Consider the following 19865-nt stretch of genomic DNA (forward strand, 5'->3'; position numbering starts at 1 on the left):
ACATCGGTGGAAATGTCAAAAAGACTCTGCAGTGACACTCTAACTCACTTCTCTCTCTAATCCCACGGCGCAAGACAGTGCAGTGATTTCAGTCTCTCTCGTTGTTTCTTTTTGCTTTCTGAAAAATGTCTTTTTTTCAGAAAATCATGGAAGCCTGGTTGCCATGACAACTAAGTGGAATCTCATACTGGATATCACCTCCGCTGTTTCCACTCACCTGACGCTCCCTCCACTGAGCAAACATGGATCCCTCCCCTCACAGAGTCCGCTGGGCTGGTCTTGAACTGCCGCCTTCCTCTCTCCCCTCATTCTCTTCTTTGCCTCTTCATTTCCTTTTCACCCGCCAAAATCCCATCTCTCCCCAAAATATTTGTGTGTCACACTTGCCCTCTTTCAGCTCCCCTTGCTCACTTCTCTTTTTCTCTGTCTCTATATCTCTCCCTGTCTCTTTCTTACTTCTTGAATCTCTCTCCATTTTGGTCTCTCTCTATCACACACACACACATACAGTATACTCTCACCCTTTCTCTCCCTGTCTTTTTGTTTTCTTGGGCTTAGAGAGAAGACAAGTTTGCAATCAGATTTCTTTTTGTATCCAATGAGCAAAATAAAAGGTAAATTCATAAAAAAGTGGGCCCTTGGGAAGTTCAAAGAAGAAAAGACAGTTTGAAAAATAGAAGACCAAGAGAAGATCCCATAAGTAATGGCACCAGTTTGTCTTCCCTTGTTTTCTTGCATTGTATTTCAGTACTCAAACAACTAGAAGTCACAATAGTCTCCGTCAAGCCATTATCCCATTTGCACCACTTCAATAATCTAAGCTGATACTAATTGCTGCTAATTAAGCAAAGATGATGGTTGACAGTGATGTTTACAAGTGACACTCACATGTTAAATTTTTACTGTCGTGGATATTCCACAGTATTTTTAAATGTTGTTAGAAGCAGTGGGGAATTCCTACATTACAAATTAGAGCAGTTATATAACATTTAACTTGCACACAAAAAGTAAAAATTCATGATTCAACTAATTAGTAATCAAGGTCTTCAATGAAGACTTTAATTAGAATCAGGCGTCTGAGTGCTGGGCTAAAACAAAAACCTGCAGCCACACCAGTCGGCACCCTGAGCCGACCAGAGGAGGATGGGTTTCCCGCTTGAGCCTGGTTCCTTCCAAGGTTTCTTCCCATCTGCCACAGGGAGTTTTTCCTTGCCACTGTTGCCTTAGGCTTGCTCCTGTGGGGGTTTAGGCCAGGGTTGTCTGTAAAGCGTATTGTGACAACTGCTGTAAAATACGCTATACAAATAAAATTTGATTGATTGATGATTTGACACCAGCCCTTTTCAGGTTAAATTGGACGTCCCTGCATTTTATTCATGGGTTTTTCTTTTTACTGCAATGGTCCTGGAGAGGCACAGAGACTGCTGAATGTAGTTTTTGTCTCAAGATTAGTGACCGATTCAGACCCAAAAAACCTGGTGACCCGAGTTAACTGTGTAATAAATTGGTTTACTTGGTCAATGGCTGTGCTATTCAAGTTCTGAGTAACAACAAGTGCCATCAGACCAGAAGTGAGGACTATTGGCTCAAAGACATGCTTTTTATAGCATTTAAACTTCCATCCATGTTTTCTTTTCATTCAGACTCTTTGCATATTATCAACAGAATGTATTTAATAAACGTCTCAATTATAAACTCAAATTCGCTTGAATGTCTGTTGGAGTGCCTATGGGGACCCCTGGTGGATAACCATTGAAATACATGTTTAAATCCCTGCAGGTCACATGGTGGAGACAAACTGGTGGCCCTAATCATAAGTATGTGTAAACAGCTGTTCTTTTATTTAATATTATTCACTTTTATTTCTTTATTTTCTTTTACAATCATTGATTTATTGTTTACAAATACATATGTCGTAAAGGTTTTTAGCAGGCCGATGCCCAGGTTGGCCTCAAAGTCCCATTCCCCAGTTTGGGGGGAAATGGGTTTTCTCTGCCAAAAAGTACTGTAAGATGAGACAATGTCTTTTTATGTCGTGCCATCTTCTCAGTGGGAAGCAAAGCATGTGAGCGCAGCTGAACAGGTATAAATGCCAAGCATCACTCTGTATTTTATGTTTCATATTTGTACTCAGGTGTTTTGTAGTGTTGCCAATGGCTCTCTTGTTTACCATCCTCTTCAAAGTCACCTTTCATTACGCATTTTTATTTTTTTCTTTGTGAAAATAGTCATTAAACTCTGTTTTGAAACAGGCTTGCTAAATCTTTTTTTAGCGCAATGTTGACATGCAATTGCATGCTGGGATGCCAAAGCATGTGCTTTGCTTGTGGATCTAAAGTATGGAGTGAGAGAGAAGGCCGATGCTATGACATCATGCTCATATGCTCAACTACACTCCTTGCTCCTCCCCATCTAATCATGCAATAGTTGATTTCACAGCTACAGTTTGCCTGCAGCAGTTGCAAAAGATGTAGTTCTCTATGTAGTTTTATTTTTAAAAAGTTGTTTTTAAAAGACAATTTACATTCTAAAATAATCATCAGTGAGTCTTCCGAATGTGAACATTTGTTGTCAATATAAATGGCAATCTTGCAAGTTTTGGAGATACAGTATATACCTTTATCCAACAGAATAGACTTTGATCTGTACTCAAATCTGACGTCAAAACATTTATAACTCAGCCAAGAGTGGGCCATTTTATTGGTTTTTATTTTGTATCTCTAATGCACAATTGTTTTCGTTTTAAATAATGTATTTGTTTTTTTTTTAAATGAAAACATTGCATTAAAAGTGAAATGAACAGTCAAGTCTTTGGAGGCTGTTGAGAGAATTTGCTTTACAGATAAAAATGACAGGTCATGGCGGTATTCATTGCTCTGTAAAATGTTTCCAGTGACGAAAGTCCAATAAAGAGCGCAACAAAAAAATACACTAGTTAAAAATTAAACCATGATCTGTTCATCAGTATAAAACACTGGCCTTTTCCAAAAAGGAGCATGAGTATGAACACTTTGGCTTACATCACAGTGCTTTAAACTCATGCATTAAATTTTCAACTTTTTAACAGAAGGACCACGTCTTGAATCTCTCATGCATATCGTATGCCTTGTTCTCCATTTTTCACAGAAATAATTTATTGCACATCATATACACAGTATAGACTAGATACTGAATTCTCTCTTATACACACACCTAACTAATCAAATAAACCTGTGCTCTTTGCTCTTTGTCCCAAACATCATGGCTGTTGGACCTCACCAGTGAGGATGGGGGTGAGCAGTCTCACCCACTTTTCCAGGGTCCCACATTTCCTGCTCCACAATGCGCTTGAAGGTGTGCAGAGAAGCTTCCAAATCATCACCTTCAGCCATTTTGGTGAGATGATCTTTAGCGGTGGTGGTATGACAGGGCACGGTGGAGCGATGGCTGCGCAGGACTTCAACCAGGTGGGCAACTTGCCTGGCCGCCATCATAACTGAGCCTCTTTTAATATGCTTTGAATTGCTCTTCGGCCATGATGAAATTAGCAGTTGACTATGACACAAAGGTACAGTTTTTAAAGAAAGAAATGGGGTGATCTGATCATATACCCAAAGCCCCACCACACCTGCAGTTATTTTTTCTTATCAAACTGCGTCACAGTTGTGCTGAAGCCTGGGGTCATAAAATTACGAAAATTGAGTTAAACATGGTTACCCCCCTAAAGCTTTGTATTCAGCAATATTTAATTTGCACTCATAATTCTTCAATCAATTCAGTTTGATCTCCAACTAGTCCTACTTCTTAAGGCATTGTCACTCCTGGGAAATCAGAAAAGGAAAACAGCCATTGTCTTCGGTTAATAACATACCTTCATCAGAAGATCATGGGGTAAAATCAAGGTCATTTCCGAAAGGGCCAGAGGTAGAGGAGTCCCACTGAGACAAAATGCCTTGCAAATATGTCCTCAATTACAGTTTAAATCTATAAAGTTTATTCACAGCAAGCCAACCTCACAGAAAACCTGAATTATCTATGGATAATGTAAAGAATGCAGAGAAATGGCCCTGGGTGAGTTTATGCAGGTGGCTCAAAATGACATGCAGTCTCTTCTCTCTTTACAATATATAATATATAAATGGATACATAGATATAATATATAAATAAATTAACACAATTAACACACTTGAAAAATCATGGGAAATCCTCACCTGAAACAATGCATGACAAACAACATTTTTTGTATTCATTCACAAAATTCATCTGATAAAATAAAACTTTTTTTTTTAGTTTAAGATAACATTTGGCACCAACCTGGGGCTGAACATGTCCCGGTCCCACTCTAATTTTGAATATCCAATTCCAGAATCAATAACAATTCAACTGGGTCCCCACTTGAGTCTCATTCCTATTTGAAGCAGTCAAAACTCATTATGGGGATATTTTGGGGACATAGATATATGACAGTATAGCCATGAAGGTCTCTGTGCCTTGTTGGTGACACTGCATTTATGTATTCCTGAGAGTGACACTGATGTTTTACACTATAAAAAGTGATTGTAATTTAATGAAATATAGAGAAAGGAATCTCTCTTTGTTTCCAAAGAACGGCAGAAAAGTTCAATAAATATTTTGGGAGATTGCCAAAAGTCTACAGGAATCGTGATACGTGAAGTGTTCAGTTGAGCGTGTATTTCAAGGAATCCAAATGTAAACAGTCAGATTGCACAACAGATTGCATAGTTCTGAAATAGCACACAAGCTTGCAGAGATTGCTAACCAGGCAAAGGGGCAGACTCCCCTTCTTTGTAATATAAGGAAATAAACCCTGGGGACAGCTAAACCAGCACAGACAGGTAAGCAAAAAAATACATTTTTTAACTATTTTGTTAAAATTAATTTAAAGACTCACACACTAACCATGGTTCCCTCTCCCCCCTTACAGGAACCCCCGGTTTCAGTAACACGTACACGCACACGCAGGGGCTTCATAGTGGGGGGAAAAGTGGAACTGACTACCCAGGGCCCGAATGGGGGGAGGGCCCTCGAAAAGCCTGGAATGATGCGTGAGAGACATGGATCGAGATAGGAAGGGGGCCCACAGAGACTGCTTATGTATAGGGCCCAGAATTTTGTGCTACACCCCTGCGGCACACGCACGTAATGCAGCTGAACTCACACACTGTTGTGCCTCCCCCCAGGTCCCAACAATGTCCCTTTCCCCTTCTGGCCAGGCTCAAGTACACTGTTGCGTGTGCCATGATCGTTCCCACTGTATAGACATCCATTCATCAAAATTAAAAACCCAAATTCCTATACCGCCTTTCTGAATGATTAGCACAGGCCAGGATAAATTGTGCAGTGACATCAGGAACCTCCTCCCACTCCCCACTACTTCCCCACACAATCAGACAAATTAACAAGGAAATCCCACTCTCCCCCAATCTACACCTTTTCCACTTCCAGTCAATCATTGCCCTAATTCACAAACCAATTGCATGAACTCCATTCATTCCCATTCACGCTTGTAGGCAAAAAAGCTTCACTGTAGCTTAGGGTAAGGAGTAAAAAGGCTGAAATGAAAAAATCAGGCATTTAAGGTTTCATTTTTTTAATGAGATCGCTGATTTGTTTACAATTTGGAGTCCACGTGTATGGCAATGAACGGGTCCTCATCCATGTTGCTAATTCTAAAGTGAGCACGCCCATCGCTGTCCACGGTCACCTGCTTGCCACTGCAACGGCTGCCCTCCTTCTGACCAGAGATGATGTCACAGTATGTCCCACCGGACAGACTGGTGTTCAGAGTCATGTCAAGGTGCCTGTCGGTCAGAGAGATCATGTCATAGTTTGTGTGGCTTGGGAACATGTAACACTTGTCAGTGTCAAGGTCAATTATGACAATGGGTGACAGAGGGGATATCATTGGAACAGATGAAAAAGCACATTCAAGTTTGAGAAATAATTGTTAATATTTGCTCAAATATGTACATTATATAATATATAGTGTATACTATTATATAAAAACAATATTACAATATTCATACTCATAATGATACATATTCATAATGATAATGTATTCAATTTTGCTTCACAAGGTTCCAAATATTTGACTTATGTAATATTTTTTATGAGGTTTATTATTTTTGGTGTTTTGATTCTTTTTAGAATATCTCTTCAGAATACACAGAGAGTTTAATCTGAATTATCCTTACCGGTCATCATTATTGAAGACAATGAACCCACGGTTTCCACGGCCAAAAGCAACCTGGTTGCTCCCGTTATCCCACCAGTGTGAGATTGGCTGGTTGTTGACAACATTACGGAAAATGACCATGTTCCTGCATAAGGAAAGGACAGAGTTCACCTAATTTTGTATGAGTTCTACATTAAAGGTTCCATTTTCGCAAATGTAACCAATAGTTGTCGGACAACATGCTCACCTGATCTGGCGCCACCTGTGCTCGCACACCCAGTTGTCCCCGCAGGTGGTGTCCGGGTTGATGAGGACAGGCTTGGTAGAACCGTCTGGGTAGCTTGGCGGACCCATCCAGTCATTCTGGTCCTGAACAGTGCAGCAAACAGTGTAAATGTGAATGTCAGCATGGGAATAGCACTGAATGTGTTAATTGCTAACGGAGGTTGCAGCATGTGAAATCACCTTTCCATCCACGATATGACGATTCCATCGAAAGCTCGACATTACCCTGGTTACTCCATATGGATGGGCCAGCATAAAACCTGTAGCCATTTTGTAAATTCTGAGCAACAAGAATAACAAAAATTAGACACAACAGTGAAGGGAACTCTTTCCTATGGTCCCTACGCCTAGAGTGGTACTGAGGTAACAAAGGTTACCTGGGGTCCCAGAAGGTGATAACTGAGCTACCCCCGGCTCCATGGCCCCTCTGGTTGTCGTGATTGTCCACAAACACCAAGGCATTGTCCGAGGTCATGAATCCCCATCCTTCACCCCAGGTTCTGGAACAGACCCAGGGCAATTTTCCCAGTTAGGAACACATATGCACAAGCACACATATACAGGAACACACAAATGCATATATGCAAATAAACATATGCCCACACACATACACACAAAGACATACAATCATATCCAGATTCAGTAACTGCCTCCTGTTCAATCTACAAATACAAAATAATTTATCTTAACTGGTTTCTAAGGTTTCATTTATTGCCATCATTGTTAACAGATCTATACATTCATTTTTCAGACATTGCTTTACAGGGCCTATATACTAAAACCTCAGATATCTTACCTCAGATAGGCCATCTTTTCACCATTCCATTTCCGGATGACAGTTCCCAGTTTGGCACTATACTTGAACTCTGTGACCCGACCAATTCCAGCATACTCACTTGCCGTAATGGGTTCTCCACCAAGGTCAATCACCTAGAATGAGGGAAACACAAAGGCTAAATTAACGCTCCATCCACAGGGTCAACATACCCTTATGCCTGATGTCCTTACTATGTGAATGCTAGTAAGCACACCTCTTGGTAGATGAAAGGCTTGGAGTTGTTGGGGAACCAGCTGGTGTTGAGGTTGTGGAGGCGACTGGACACAGCCTGCAGGTCTCCAGGCCACATATGCTTGCAGGCGTCTACCCTAAATCCGGCCACGCCCATGTCAATTAGTGTGTTCATGTACTCCGCCACCTTGTCACGGACATAGTCCTTCTGCAGGTTCAAGTCCAAGAGGCTCACCAGCCGGCAGTCCCGCACCTGTCAGAACCATAGGCTGTAAATAAATATGGACAAAGTGACTGATGTCACCTATTGACATTCCCTGGGCTTGCAAAAAGCATTTTGAACCCAGGGAAGCCAGGGAAGTGTAGTTTTTGTATCGCCACATAATATTAAGATATTGTCCAAATATAACAATAACTTAAGAAACTGGAGAGATATTAGACAAAGAAAAAATGTGTTGCAACTACATGTTCTTGTGGGAATTTTTTTTTAACTTTGCATTTTGACCGCATCGGTACCACTGACTTACACTGAAACGAGTGGCAGAAAGACCTATACTGGAGCCATCCGCGCTGGCACTAGAGGGCAATGTCTCTCAACAAAACCAAGAGTGAGCTTAAAGAACAATGCCCGTACCTGGCCCCTTTGTCAGAACACATGCAGGTATCCCATCACCCAGACAGAACCCTGGGAGTGCCGCCACTTTGAATACATGCTACTAAACAATACGTATGTACAATAAGTACTGTATGTTCTACCATAATCCCTGAAATTTCATAAAAGTACAAATGTGTCAAATGTTCAAAATAACAAGTCTACACAGAGAATAGGTTAATTCAATCAAATATGAAGTTATTCTTTATAATTATACCTGGAATATGTCATGGTAGTTCTCGATTTCACCGCTGTTGGTCTTGCATTTGCCATCGTTGAAGTCCCAGGAGGAGTAGGGCACGGCGGGGAAGTCCTTCTTGTGGGAATTAAAGTATGAACCACAGGACGAATGCTTACCTTCTCCCCCACCCGCTCCACACATGTGGTTGATAACTGCATCGACGTAGATATTCACCTGGAGGAACGTGTCATCATTATGTGCCACACTAATGAACATGGCATTCGGTAGGTAGAAGCACACAGACCACTGCATGTTACCTCGGCACATGCATGATATGAAGGAGTGAACAAAAAATGAATGTAAATACAGTTGACATTTTTTAATGTAAAAGTTGTTGCCATGCGTATGATAACACTGTGAATCAAGACTAGCAAGTAAGTGTATGTATATAAATATAAAAGCTTGGAGAAAAATATATCTACAAAACAAATAGGCGTTTGTAGGGAAATTCATTATTCTAGTGTGAATTTGATAAGAAATACCTGTTTGAAAGTTGCATGCTCACTAATTACATCTAATTACTTCTACCTAATTTTCTGTCTCCTTTGGTTACTGCAGTACATGTCTCATTTCTGGACTTTCTGCTGCAGAAGTGTATGCTGCATTCAATCACAGAAAATATAATGTTTTACCCCAACGTTATTGCATCTGGTGACCATATCTCTCAGTTCTTTCTCAGTTCCTGATCGAGAGCACAAGTTGTAGCTGATTGGCTGGTATCTCTCATACCAGGGCCTCCAGGGATTTTGGAGAACAATGCTCTCACTGGGAGGGGAAATCTGACAGAACAGATATGTCCATCAATCAAAGGCACTGTGGTCTAGCAACAACAGAAACATCACCATAATCAACAACACCAGAGTCAAGACACCCTTCTTATGGTCAAACAAGCAAAATTACATGCTCCTGTAGATGATTAGACCCCTTCAAGAACACTTTTTAGATCAATGGTTGTCTCTTCAGTTTGTGAAGTACCTGTGGCAAAAACTGGTGAGTCTGTGGTTTAAAATAGCTGTAGTTTAGAATGTTAGTTGGATGTATATATGTATTATTTGATTTTATTTTTTAAATGGACAACATTTTTTTACCACTTCATTTCATTGCATTCCATTAATAAAGTTCTAGAGAATGCACTGGATTGAGTGAAATGCATACGGTAGTAGCATTAATAGTAGACAGATAATGGGTATTGTAGTTTGAACTGTGTAAACAGAGGTTAAGCTCTACATTGCTATTCTATAAAGTAGGGACCTTTCCTTGGTCAAGGAGGTTTATAAGACCTTATTTAATCATGCTGTCTCGTTCAAACTAACTGCAATAGGTTTTGCTTGCCATGACATTTTGAGTGAACTGTTACTTTCAATGCCTTTCACAATGCAGTCAACCATTTCCAACAATCTTATGAGTCAGATGTGTATATATACACACATTGCGTTGCTGAGAATAAAGCCTAGTGCTAGATATTATTGACAGCATACTGAAATGTGCACGCTTGTAGATTAGCAGGCCAGTTCTTTTGGACATTATACACGGTTAGCTTAATGGGTCTTTGTGATTGTACTTACCTGAACTCCAGCAAAGCCATTGGGTGCTAAGTACCGCTCACATTCATCCGCTATGTCAGCCCAGCGCCACTCAAATAAGTGAACTATGGACGTCCTTCCATGTTTCATATGAGGGTCATGTTGAGCAAGACTCACACCAAGGACTAACGCCAATATGAAAATCCCCATTTTCACCTGGTGAAGGGAAGACACATCACCCAGAGTTTCAGCAACTGTATATATACACACGGTAATACATTCACACTGTCCAATGAAATCTGTCAACTGTTTTTTTATTGTATAACTGTATCTGAATCAGAAGTAAGGAAAGTGATTAGCTAACAGGTGCAAAGTGTTGTTTGTTTCTCATCAGAAGGCTGGTTACACATTCACAAATCAAGGCTGACCTGTTTATTTAAACAGGATATATATAGTATACAAAATACCCAGAGTAAGTTTGTGAAGGTCATATCACTAATTCAAGCTGTGTATACATCTGTATATCCATTAAAGTTTGTCATAATGGTTAACAACCTAATGGATGCATATTGCTGTGGATACTTTATCAGATTACCATATTCAGTCCTTTAATATTCCAGCACAAATGTTTTTTTTAAGGAATTGTGTACAATATATTGTTGCCAAGTAAAGCAGAGCAGTAGTTTTGTGCCTTCCACAACAGATCTGTGTAATGACAGGAAAATTGAAATGCCACTTACTACAACCTCCTGTATGGCCACAGTGTCCAAGTGCCGTCTTGGGAAAATGTTCCTAAAAGTCATGCTGAACAGTTTATGTAAACAAGTGAATGGCACAGACATGGCTGCTTGGAAAATCATTATGTAACAAAAATACATACATTACTTTTTTTTAAATAAAAATGACGATGTTAAAATATATGTTGAGTTAACTGGTAAATGTCATACATGGCATGATCAAAGCTATGTAAATTATGTTATAAAACTGTTGGGTAGTTTTGAATCAGCACTCTTTTGTTTTATATTCCCGTACCTAAATTTGTCCTCAGAGCAATTATTATACCAATGGCACCAAACAGGCTTTTAAGGAATGTAGTTTTTCTAAGAGAAAAACCTTCGCTTGATCAGTCTACGAAATCTGAAATCAAAAGGCAACTGGGGTTGTTTGGTAAGAAATATAAAACCAGGATTTTAATGGATATAGTACAAAATATTTATAAATCAGCCTTAAAATGGGTTACTTGATTGTTCTCCAATCTGTATCTCTACCAACCGATTGTTTTGATTTTAAATACAAAATTTAAATACAGAATAATTAGCAAAACAGAATTATGATTAAATTGCAACTACAAATGAAATGTGTGGTCTTGAGTGACCTTTTTAAAACACTGTCTTGCACACAGACAAATAATGGCAGTATTCAATTGACTACAAAATGTGGTTTTCCAACAAAAATAAAGACGTAAGAAAATGTGCAGTTTTTTGAGAGATCAAATAAAAAAATCTGCAAGATAACGCCACTTTCTGTTTATTCATTACACAACATTGGCCTTTCCCCTTTCCACAAGCAGTGTGCACACCTGGGATTGCCTCACAGTGCTTTAAATAACTCATGTGGCGTGTTTTTTAAAAAAAAAAACTTTTTTTGAGTCTTTTACTCATAGACTACATATGGGCATATATATATATATATATATATATATATATATATAGATGTTTATCTGGCAAAGAACACTGATCACTGAGAAGGTCAATGCAGCATGTTTGTATTGCCAGGCAAAGTGCTTTCTTCTCCAGTGACTCACACTTTTACTGAAAGCATAACCTTTGTCTTCAGCAATATTCAACTTACACTCATAATTCTTCAATCAATGTAGTCTAAACTACAATTAGTCCCTTTTCTTAAGGCATTGCCACTCCTGGGAAATCAGAAAAGGAAAACAGGCATTGTCCACTTTTAATAACATTTTTTCCCTAGGAGACCATGGGGTAAAAGCAAGGTAGGTGACACGTTTCATTTTAGACAGGCCAGACGTAGAGTAATTCAGATATTCTCATTGCAACTAAATAACTTACACATCTGTCCTTGATCAAAAATCAATTAAACTTTAAAAAGCAAATTCAAATTTAGCCATCCTCTGTGAAGACTTGAAATCCACGAATAGTGTGGATTATCAAGGACTTTCCATAAAACTTACTGGGTATGTTTTTACAGGTCACTGTTTTCTGTTTTCTCACAATACATGCATAGATAAATAGCACACTTGAGAAATTGTGGAGCATGCTCAGATGAAGCTAAATCAGTTGGAATTGTTTTACAGTTCATTCACAAAATCCATCATTACGTGATAAAAGTGTCAAATCTAGTTTTATTAGACACCTGTAGCGCAGATATAGAATCCATAAGTACTGGCCCACACTTGAGTTTATTTCATTATATTCGAAGCAGTACACATTCAATATGGGGATATTTTGGAGACACCGCGAGATGACAGTGCTAAAAAAAATGCTGCATGGTGTAATACAGACATGAAGGATGGATAATGGCAGGGACTATTAGTGAGCCGAGGTGAGGCCAAAAACCTTCCTTTAAACTTATCATGGGTATCATCCTCTTTTTATTCATTACCTTTGATAAACAAGCGTGCCAACGACTTGACTATTCAATTGACAAGTAACGCGCAGTTTCTTCACATCGTGTTAGGGAGATTAACTGATAAATTCCATTTTTTAAAATCCGTTTTAATCACTAAGTGCACTTAACGATCAAGCTACACCATTCTGTTAACTACAGCCTCAGGTTTCAGCTAACCAGCAATAACAAAATATTCACTTCATGATTTGCACATTGCAGATCTTTACCAGCTGAGTGTGGGTATGGAGAAAGACGTGGTCACATAATGTTGATAATGTCCATCATTTTTCAATGCAGGTAAAAATAATTGTATTAGTCGCTAAATGGCCCAATTGAAGAGAGCTGGTTATATGGTACTGAGTAGGCTATTTTATAAATTATTCGCTTTTTTGATAATCAAAGAAAATGACTCAGTTTAAGGGAAAGACCCCACCAGTTTTGCGCCCGTCAACCGCTGCTGGAAAATGGACTTTCATTATCCTGGAGTCAATAAAGTCTGTCATTGCTACCCGAAAGTACGGATCCTTAATATAATCGCCATAGCATGTCGTTCTAGATGACCCGACCTATTCTATTCATTATAAATTTTACGTTCCCTGCCCCTCTATAATTGTGTATTGTAGCCTCGCATTAATTAATTAATTATAATCATTGTATAACAATTAAACGAAAACGCCCTTGAAAGAAACACACATGGTGTTATTTCGTTTACCCTTACTATAGTGAAAATGCTTGCTAGCGATCTGACTGGTGACAATGTATAGCAATATGGGAGAATGAATGAACGGAGTCTATGTTGTCGGTTGCCAACGTTAGTTGACTTGGCTAACTTGTTTCATTAAATCACCTTAGTTCAATCCAAACTACCTACCTCTCAGAATGCGGGTGGATCAGGGTTAGATTTTTTTTTCAACAGTGCAGGTGTGCTTAGCTTTGAGGATACTTGCTGTTGCATGGGCAGCAGTAGTAGGGGGTTGGACAGCCCTGGGTATTTTTGGGTTCAGTCTTTTGGCCTACCCCCCATTCCAAAGGGCACAAATCAAAAAAAAAAGGTGGAACAGAGGACACTAAGGGCATATGCATCCAATTCAAAGAAAGTCTGAAGCTCTCATGAGCAGGGCATTTGAAATATTTGCCTAAATTCCACTTCAAAGGTGCTGAGATGAATGCTTCCCATATGGGTCTGTTTAATGGTGAGACAATAAAATAAGAAAAATACAATTGACAAAATATGATTCCATGGTTTCTTCAAATACAGTTTTTTTTTCCCCTCTTGAATGGTACCAAAATACAAATAGATACAACAGTATTATTTCATTTCACTTAACACAGTACTTTATAAAACTGGTAAAACCATTATTAAAACAATTTTATGTAGTATACTGTAGTAATAATAATACTAATAATAATAATAATAATAATAATAATGTTTGACCACAACACATTTTATTGTACATAAGCTTAGTAACCATAGTTTTATCAATTTCAGCTTAATAGCAATTGAATCCCTTGTTTAGAAAAAAAATAAAAAAACTTGTAACCAATACCACCATCATGAAATGATGCTTAAGATGGGAAACAGACCATGTAAAAGAACTCAAATCAAGATGTTGTAGGGTCAATTGCTACATGTTTAGCTGCAGTTTAAACCTCAGTTTTAAACCTCAGAACTGGATTACAATTGGAACATATATCCAAGTCTGTTAAATAAGGATTAGTTGTTCCAGTTGTAATGCAGTTCTGTGGTCTGGGGCTTTCCACACTGCAATTCAACCATGCTGTCTAAATAGATGTTCTCTGGCTAAGACATGAGAGATGAGATCAGAGACACAAATTATTCAGATAGCAGCAATAAAGGCTGTACATGTTTGGTGGGCAGATTGAAGTGAACAATCTATCCTACAGGCCTTGAATTTGACTGCTTGTGCTATATCTTTAATGTCCATATTAAATCCTGCTCATTGTAATACAGAATACACTGCCAAAGGAGGGAGCTTTAGGCCACTTGGCACAAAACTTGTATTGGTCCTTTAAGTTGCTGGATATTATTTTACCAACAGAGGTCACTATTAAGCAACAAAATAAATGATGGTATTTATGTCCTTTTGAGCACATTATGAAAAGTAATGGGATGTTGAATATTTTCAGCTATTGACATGCAGATGTATTGTATAATATGGATCAGCTTCCAATGAATGGCTTAACGCAATACTTAACATAGTAAATTAGAGGTAAGCTAAACCTTTCTGCCAGGAAATAAAATTAAAACAATAAAAATCCTCATTTCAAGACTACTTGTCTATACTCCGATTACAAATAAATTGACACATGTTTATGTGTTGATATAGATTGTATTCAGCTAACCTAGTGATCTTTGCCTGTAATCAGACACCTGACTTATATTACCCGGCTTCTGACCAAACTGGCCTTCTGTTAATTACAATGAGGGCAAACCATAAGTGCATAGGTGGATGAAATAATGAGTTAATTGCCTAAGGAATATTAACAATATGCTTGCCCTTCCATATGAACATGAATTTCAGTAGATGCTACCAAACAAGAGACATCTGAAACTTGTTAACAGGTTGAAAATATAAAATTGTATTTATACAGTACATATTACCTGTTCAAATAGAAAAAAGTGTCCTTCTCAGAGATTAACAGCAGTGCCCCACCTGGAATTCTAACTGGTAACCTTCTTGTTAGGAACCCAGTTCTCAAAACATTGCTCCCTATTGCTGCCATAGTAGAAAGTTCTCTTTCTTTAGTAGATGGGCTATAAATACAGAAGCATACAACTGCAAAGATTTGTAAACATGTATATGACCAAATCTGAGATTTGGTAGTGTGTGGTTTTACCTTTTAAAAAAAAGTCCAGCTACTTCCTCTAATATGTCCACTCTGATGTGTAAAAGTACGATACAGCCAGTTTTGTATTTCAGTTTCAAAACCACGGGGGATTTCAGCTCTCTCTCTCTGTGGAAAATGAAGTTTTTATTAAATGGAACAGAAATGGTGACGTCTGACCCATTCTTGTGGCCCCGTATCAGGTGGTATGGAAACTGCATCCACGTAGATGACGTACAGAGGAACATTTCGAAGAAGAGCAGCAAGGTTGTGAGGGCTTTAGCACAACAATCTTCCCTGCGTTCTCAGGGAGACTCCACATTCTTTCCGGTATGCAGTTTTTTTTGTACTGGCTCAAGGCATACTTTTGGGGATTGGGAGGGAGGTGGGACGGAGGGGTGTTGGACAATGTGTCTTTTCAGTCACTCTCTGAAATTTTTATGAGTGAAGGGACAGTGGTGGTCATACAATCACACTTTCCGACCAGCAGAGAGAGTGAGAGAGAGGGCTAGTCCTGGATGGAGCGGTTAGTCTGCCAGGCAGTTAGCAATTATGTGGCCAGGCTGCAGGCCCCTGTGAAACAAGAGCTCTCCCCTGTGGTGTGTGACACTTTGATTAAATACACAACCCTGCAGATTTTGTGCATATTTTGTCATCATAAATTTACTGATGTATATAATCAAAAGGCTAACAAATGGTCAGTTTTTCTCACCAATTGTAAAAATTGGCATTATATAAAATGCATTCATGCCCTTATACTCACACCTTGTAAAGTAATGTTTCTAAATGAAACTGCTTTCAGAAATGTTTATTTTCAGTGCAGAATTGGAAAATTCCAGTGCAAAAACAACTTAAAACATCTTTCTGTTGGCTGACAGTCCATCGTTCCTCAATTTACATGAACTATGGCCCACATTTGGATTTCAGCCTCATCACTCTAAGCAATGCTACGTTTTAGTCGTAACAGTCTTTACATTTGTGACAAACTGACCAAAAACTGACGAAAGATGAAAATCAAGCTGGGGACTTAGCGGTTTCCATTATTTGTACTGCGCTGTGATTTATGCGCAACTTTGAACAAGTCATGCAAACATTACTTGTTTTTGTTTCCTACCCACGAGTTTCGGTGACACATTCACTCATGCTCATTGTTAAAAGCTGAAGGCAGACTGCAATGTGAGATGGCAGGCCACATAGTCCCTTACAAAAAAGATGCCTGATTTTCTGCAGTGCCAAAACATGGAGATGTAATGATCTGCAATTATCATTCAAAGAATTAGTCAACTCATTTGGTACAGGACATGCCTTGAAACAAAGAATATTGAGTCTGTTCACACTGTTGCCATTATCAGTTTTTTCCAGAAAATAATACAAGATGTTACAATCCCAGTGAGCATGTTCACTGTTGTGACAGACATGGATTGGAGCGTCCATGAATTGAAACTGAGCCATTGTAGTATAGCTCAGCATAAGTTCTGCGATGTGTTTGTTAGTCTTTTGTCCATATGTATACCCTATTTTTATTTTTCCTCGAAATATGGAATGCCTAATCATATTTGTAACTTTTGTCCTAGCACTGTAAAATCTTTAATCAATTCATAACAGCGTAGTCTAGGATAAATGTCCACCAAAGTGCATGCTGCCACACTTTTTTACCCCTGTCCACAATCTGAGCTGCGGTCAATATACTGTATGTTAATGACAATACTCCTCACACAATATTTATAGTAGACAAATAGTAGTATACTCGGACACAGTTGTAGCAATAATTTACAAAGAATATTGTCATACCATAGAGATGTCCCCCAACTGAAACTGTGGATAGCTTACTCCCAGATTTGTTGATGATCATTTCATGCACTCTATACAGTCTGTGAATTGTAATTTAAGTCAAAGATCAGGAAAGAAAAAAGCCCGTGGAGTAAACCTGAGCAATTTAAAAACAGTCCCACTGCTGAAGAGTTACTTTTCACCATCTCTTACTTCCTATATATTCCCCAAACTTGTACTCTTCAATATAAGATCACTGAGATCAAGAATTTATTGTTATGACATTATTGAACAGCATAAGCTTGATTTCATGCTCCTAACAGAAAACTGGCTGGGCTCAGACACTGCAGTCTGTCTCAAAGAAGCCAATCCTCCCCCCTATTCCTTATCACACGAATCCAGACAACACAAGTGGGTTGGTAGTATTACAAGTATTTATTTATAAACATATGATTGCAAACAAGTGTCTTTTGGTGATTTCTCCACTTTTGAATAATTTGCAATGATACGTATGTGTGGTATTCCTGTACTACTGTACTTATCACTGTTTATCGTCCAAAAATAGCCCGCATTTCTCTCAAAATTAGCTTAATTCCTATCTATAAAGTCGTTGGAATATGATATGAGTTCTTGTGGCTGGGGATCTAAACCTACACTGTCAAATACCAAAGCAAGGCACAAAATTTTGTTACACTGTTTGAAAAACTGGGTTGGTCTATCCGAAACAGTATTACAATGGTTTTCATCTTATCTAACAGGAAGAGCATTTTATGTCATTCTTGGAGACTATGCATCTGAAAAGACTATGCATCTGCTCTTTTTTGTATATGCCCTCTCTTTGTAGAATAATAAGTGATCATGGGATACATTTTGTATACATATGACATGCAATTGCACACCTCTGTGTCACTTGAAGATACAAGCTCAATCTAAAGCTCTTAATGGATCAGCACCTGAATACATTTCCATTTCTTTTAATTTATTAACAATCAGAACTTTGAGATCTGCTGAAGCAAAGCTCTTGTGTGTTCCAAAGCTGACTTATATACAAAGTGGTAAAGCATCCTTTTCTGTGTATGCAACAAAACTATGTTTACCAGAAAAAGAGAAACTTCATTGCAACTGCATTCCTGTTTAAGATGTAATCATTGTTGATTTTATCCTCTTTTTCTGTTTTTATTATTTTATCCATGTATTTGACTCTGTATTGTATCCTAATTTTTAACGTATCATTGATTTTTACTCCACTATGAAGCACTATTAAGGTTGAATGAAAGGTCTGGAAAAGCTGTCCATATAGGCACAAAGTCCCTTTCATCTTTCTTTCAACTTTTCTCTCTCGTGCGCAGAATGATTAGAACAACTCGTTTGTAATTTATCCTTAATATGCAAAGAAAGTATTCTTTTCTATTTGGTGAAAAGGTTTAGCAAGTATATTTTAGTGATTGCTGATTTGACCGAACTATATTTTTGAAAGAATAAGGCTGGACCATTGACCATTTTCAGACCTTTCGCAATTGACAATACATTTCAGTTCAGTGTGTTTTTTATTTTATTTTATTTTATTTGTTGGGTTTTTTTTACATATTGTAAACAATTTTATAATATATGAATGAAACAAAATACAAGAAAATACAAAACAAAAGAAATAGCACATGTTCTTCAATTCATTAGCCAGATAGAAGAACAATTGTTAACATGCTAGGATGGAAGCCAGGCATTGGCCTAGTGTTAGTGACAAGCAGAGGAACAGACGAGTTTGGCTCTTCTAGTCAAAAACAATAAAACATATTAAAAACAAAAGGCATGACAAGAAATGTCTCTCACAAAGAGACACTTCAATACCCAAAGGCAACTTTTATTTTCAGGTTCGACTAAATGTGCCAAATCAGACCAATTAATCATGTCAATCTTTCAAATAGAAAAAAAAGTCTTATATGAAGCCTCTTTACTGCTCATTTTAAACCCCTTTAATCAACAACTCTGGAGCAGGTCAAGCTATGTCTCTAAATCTACTTATTTTTTTCTTCTCTTTCCATCTTTCCATACATGTGGTAAACGATTTAATGCTTCGCGAAGAAGAGAAGGGGGGAAAAAAAACAAGGGCCGGTCCGGAGGAACACCGCACTGCATCGGATCGCTGGAAAGTCGGCTGTAAAAATACAGATGGAGGCAAGTTTATTATCCTCTTTCACAGTAGTCAGCAGGAAAAAAAGCGTTTCAGTTTTCATGGTCACAGCCCCAGAATCACTGCACTATTAGGAGCCTTCCGAGTTGCCTAGGGAACCATGCCACGTAACGTTCCTTTCCATTCCTGCCATACCATTGCCTCCATTGGATTCTTGGCAAACAGAAGTCATGGCAACTCCGGAAACCCACAACCTGGGAGGAGGTCTGGTTCCTCGCATAGCGTGTGGCTTCTCAAAAAACCTTAGCATAATAGCCGCAGCCTGGATTCAGTCGTGACTTTTTAGGTTTCTTTTTTGTTACTACAAATGTGTTTCAAAGAAATCCCAATTTTTATCACTGTATGTTTGTAACAATTAGCTTATAAATAAGGATAAATGTTCATGAAATCCAGCCCTGGAAGCTGATACTTATAGTAATTATACTGTCATAGGCCCATACTGTCTCTTAAAGTCTCCTAAAACAACAGGATTTTAAATTATTTTAAATGTTTAAATAACATTATTGCAGAGGTTTTCAAACTTTTCTAATCCAGGAAGCTT

At 38.4% G+C, this 19865-nt stretch overlaps 1 protein-coding gene across 3 annotated transcripts; it reads right to left on the reverse strand.

Annotated features, from left to right (window-relative positions):
• Positions 1-5573: 5573 nt before the first annotated feature.
• Positions 5574-13497, reverse strand: amy2a (amylase alpha 2A). Of its 3 annotated transcripts, XM_064338665.1 has the most exons (13): positions 13391-13466; positions 11737-11803; positions 10626-10689; positions 9928-10101; positions 8995-9141; positions 8339-8536; positions 7492-7722; positions 7257-7390; positions 6838-6960; positions 6641-6740; positions 6423-6544; positions 6195-6320; positions 5574-5801 (listed from the first exon to the last, which is right to left on the reverse strand). In XM_064338665.1, the coding sequence occupies exons 3-13, from the start codon at positions 10686-10688 to the stop codon at positions 5612-5614; spliced, it is 1608 nt and encodes a 535-aa protein (XP_064194735.1). In that variant the 5' UTR covers position 10689; positions 11737-11803; positions 13391-13466; the 3' UTR covers positions 5574-5611. The 3 variants fall into 3 exon arrangements, with proteins under 3 accessions (XP_064194735.1, XP_064194734.1, XP_064194736.1); XM_064338664.1 differs by lacking the exon at positions 11737-11803 and having other exon boundaries at positions 13391-13497; XM_064338666.1 differs by lacking the exon at positions 11737-11803 and having other exon boundaries at positions 10626-10677; positions 13391-13471.
• Between the last annotated feature and the right edge of the window lie 6368 nt (positions 13498-19865).

The sequence above is a fragment of the Anguilla rostrata genome, chromosome 6 (assembly GCF_018555375.3).
Source record: "Anguilla rostrata isolate EN2019 chromosome 6, ASM1855537v3, whole genome shotgun sequence".
Taxonomy (NCBI): Eukaryota; Metazoa; Chordata; class Actinopteri; order Anguilliformes; family Anguillidae; genus Anguilla; species Anguilla rostrata.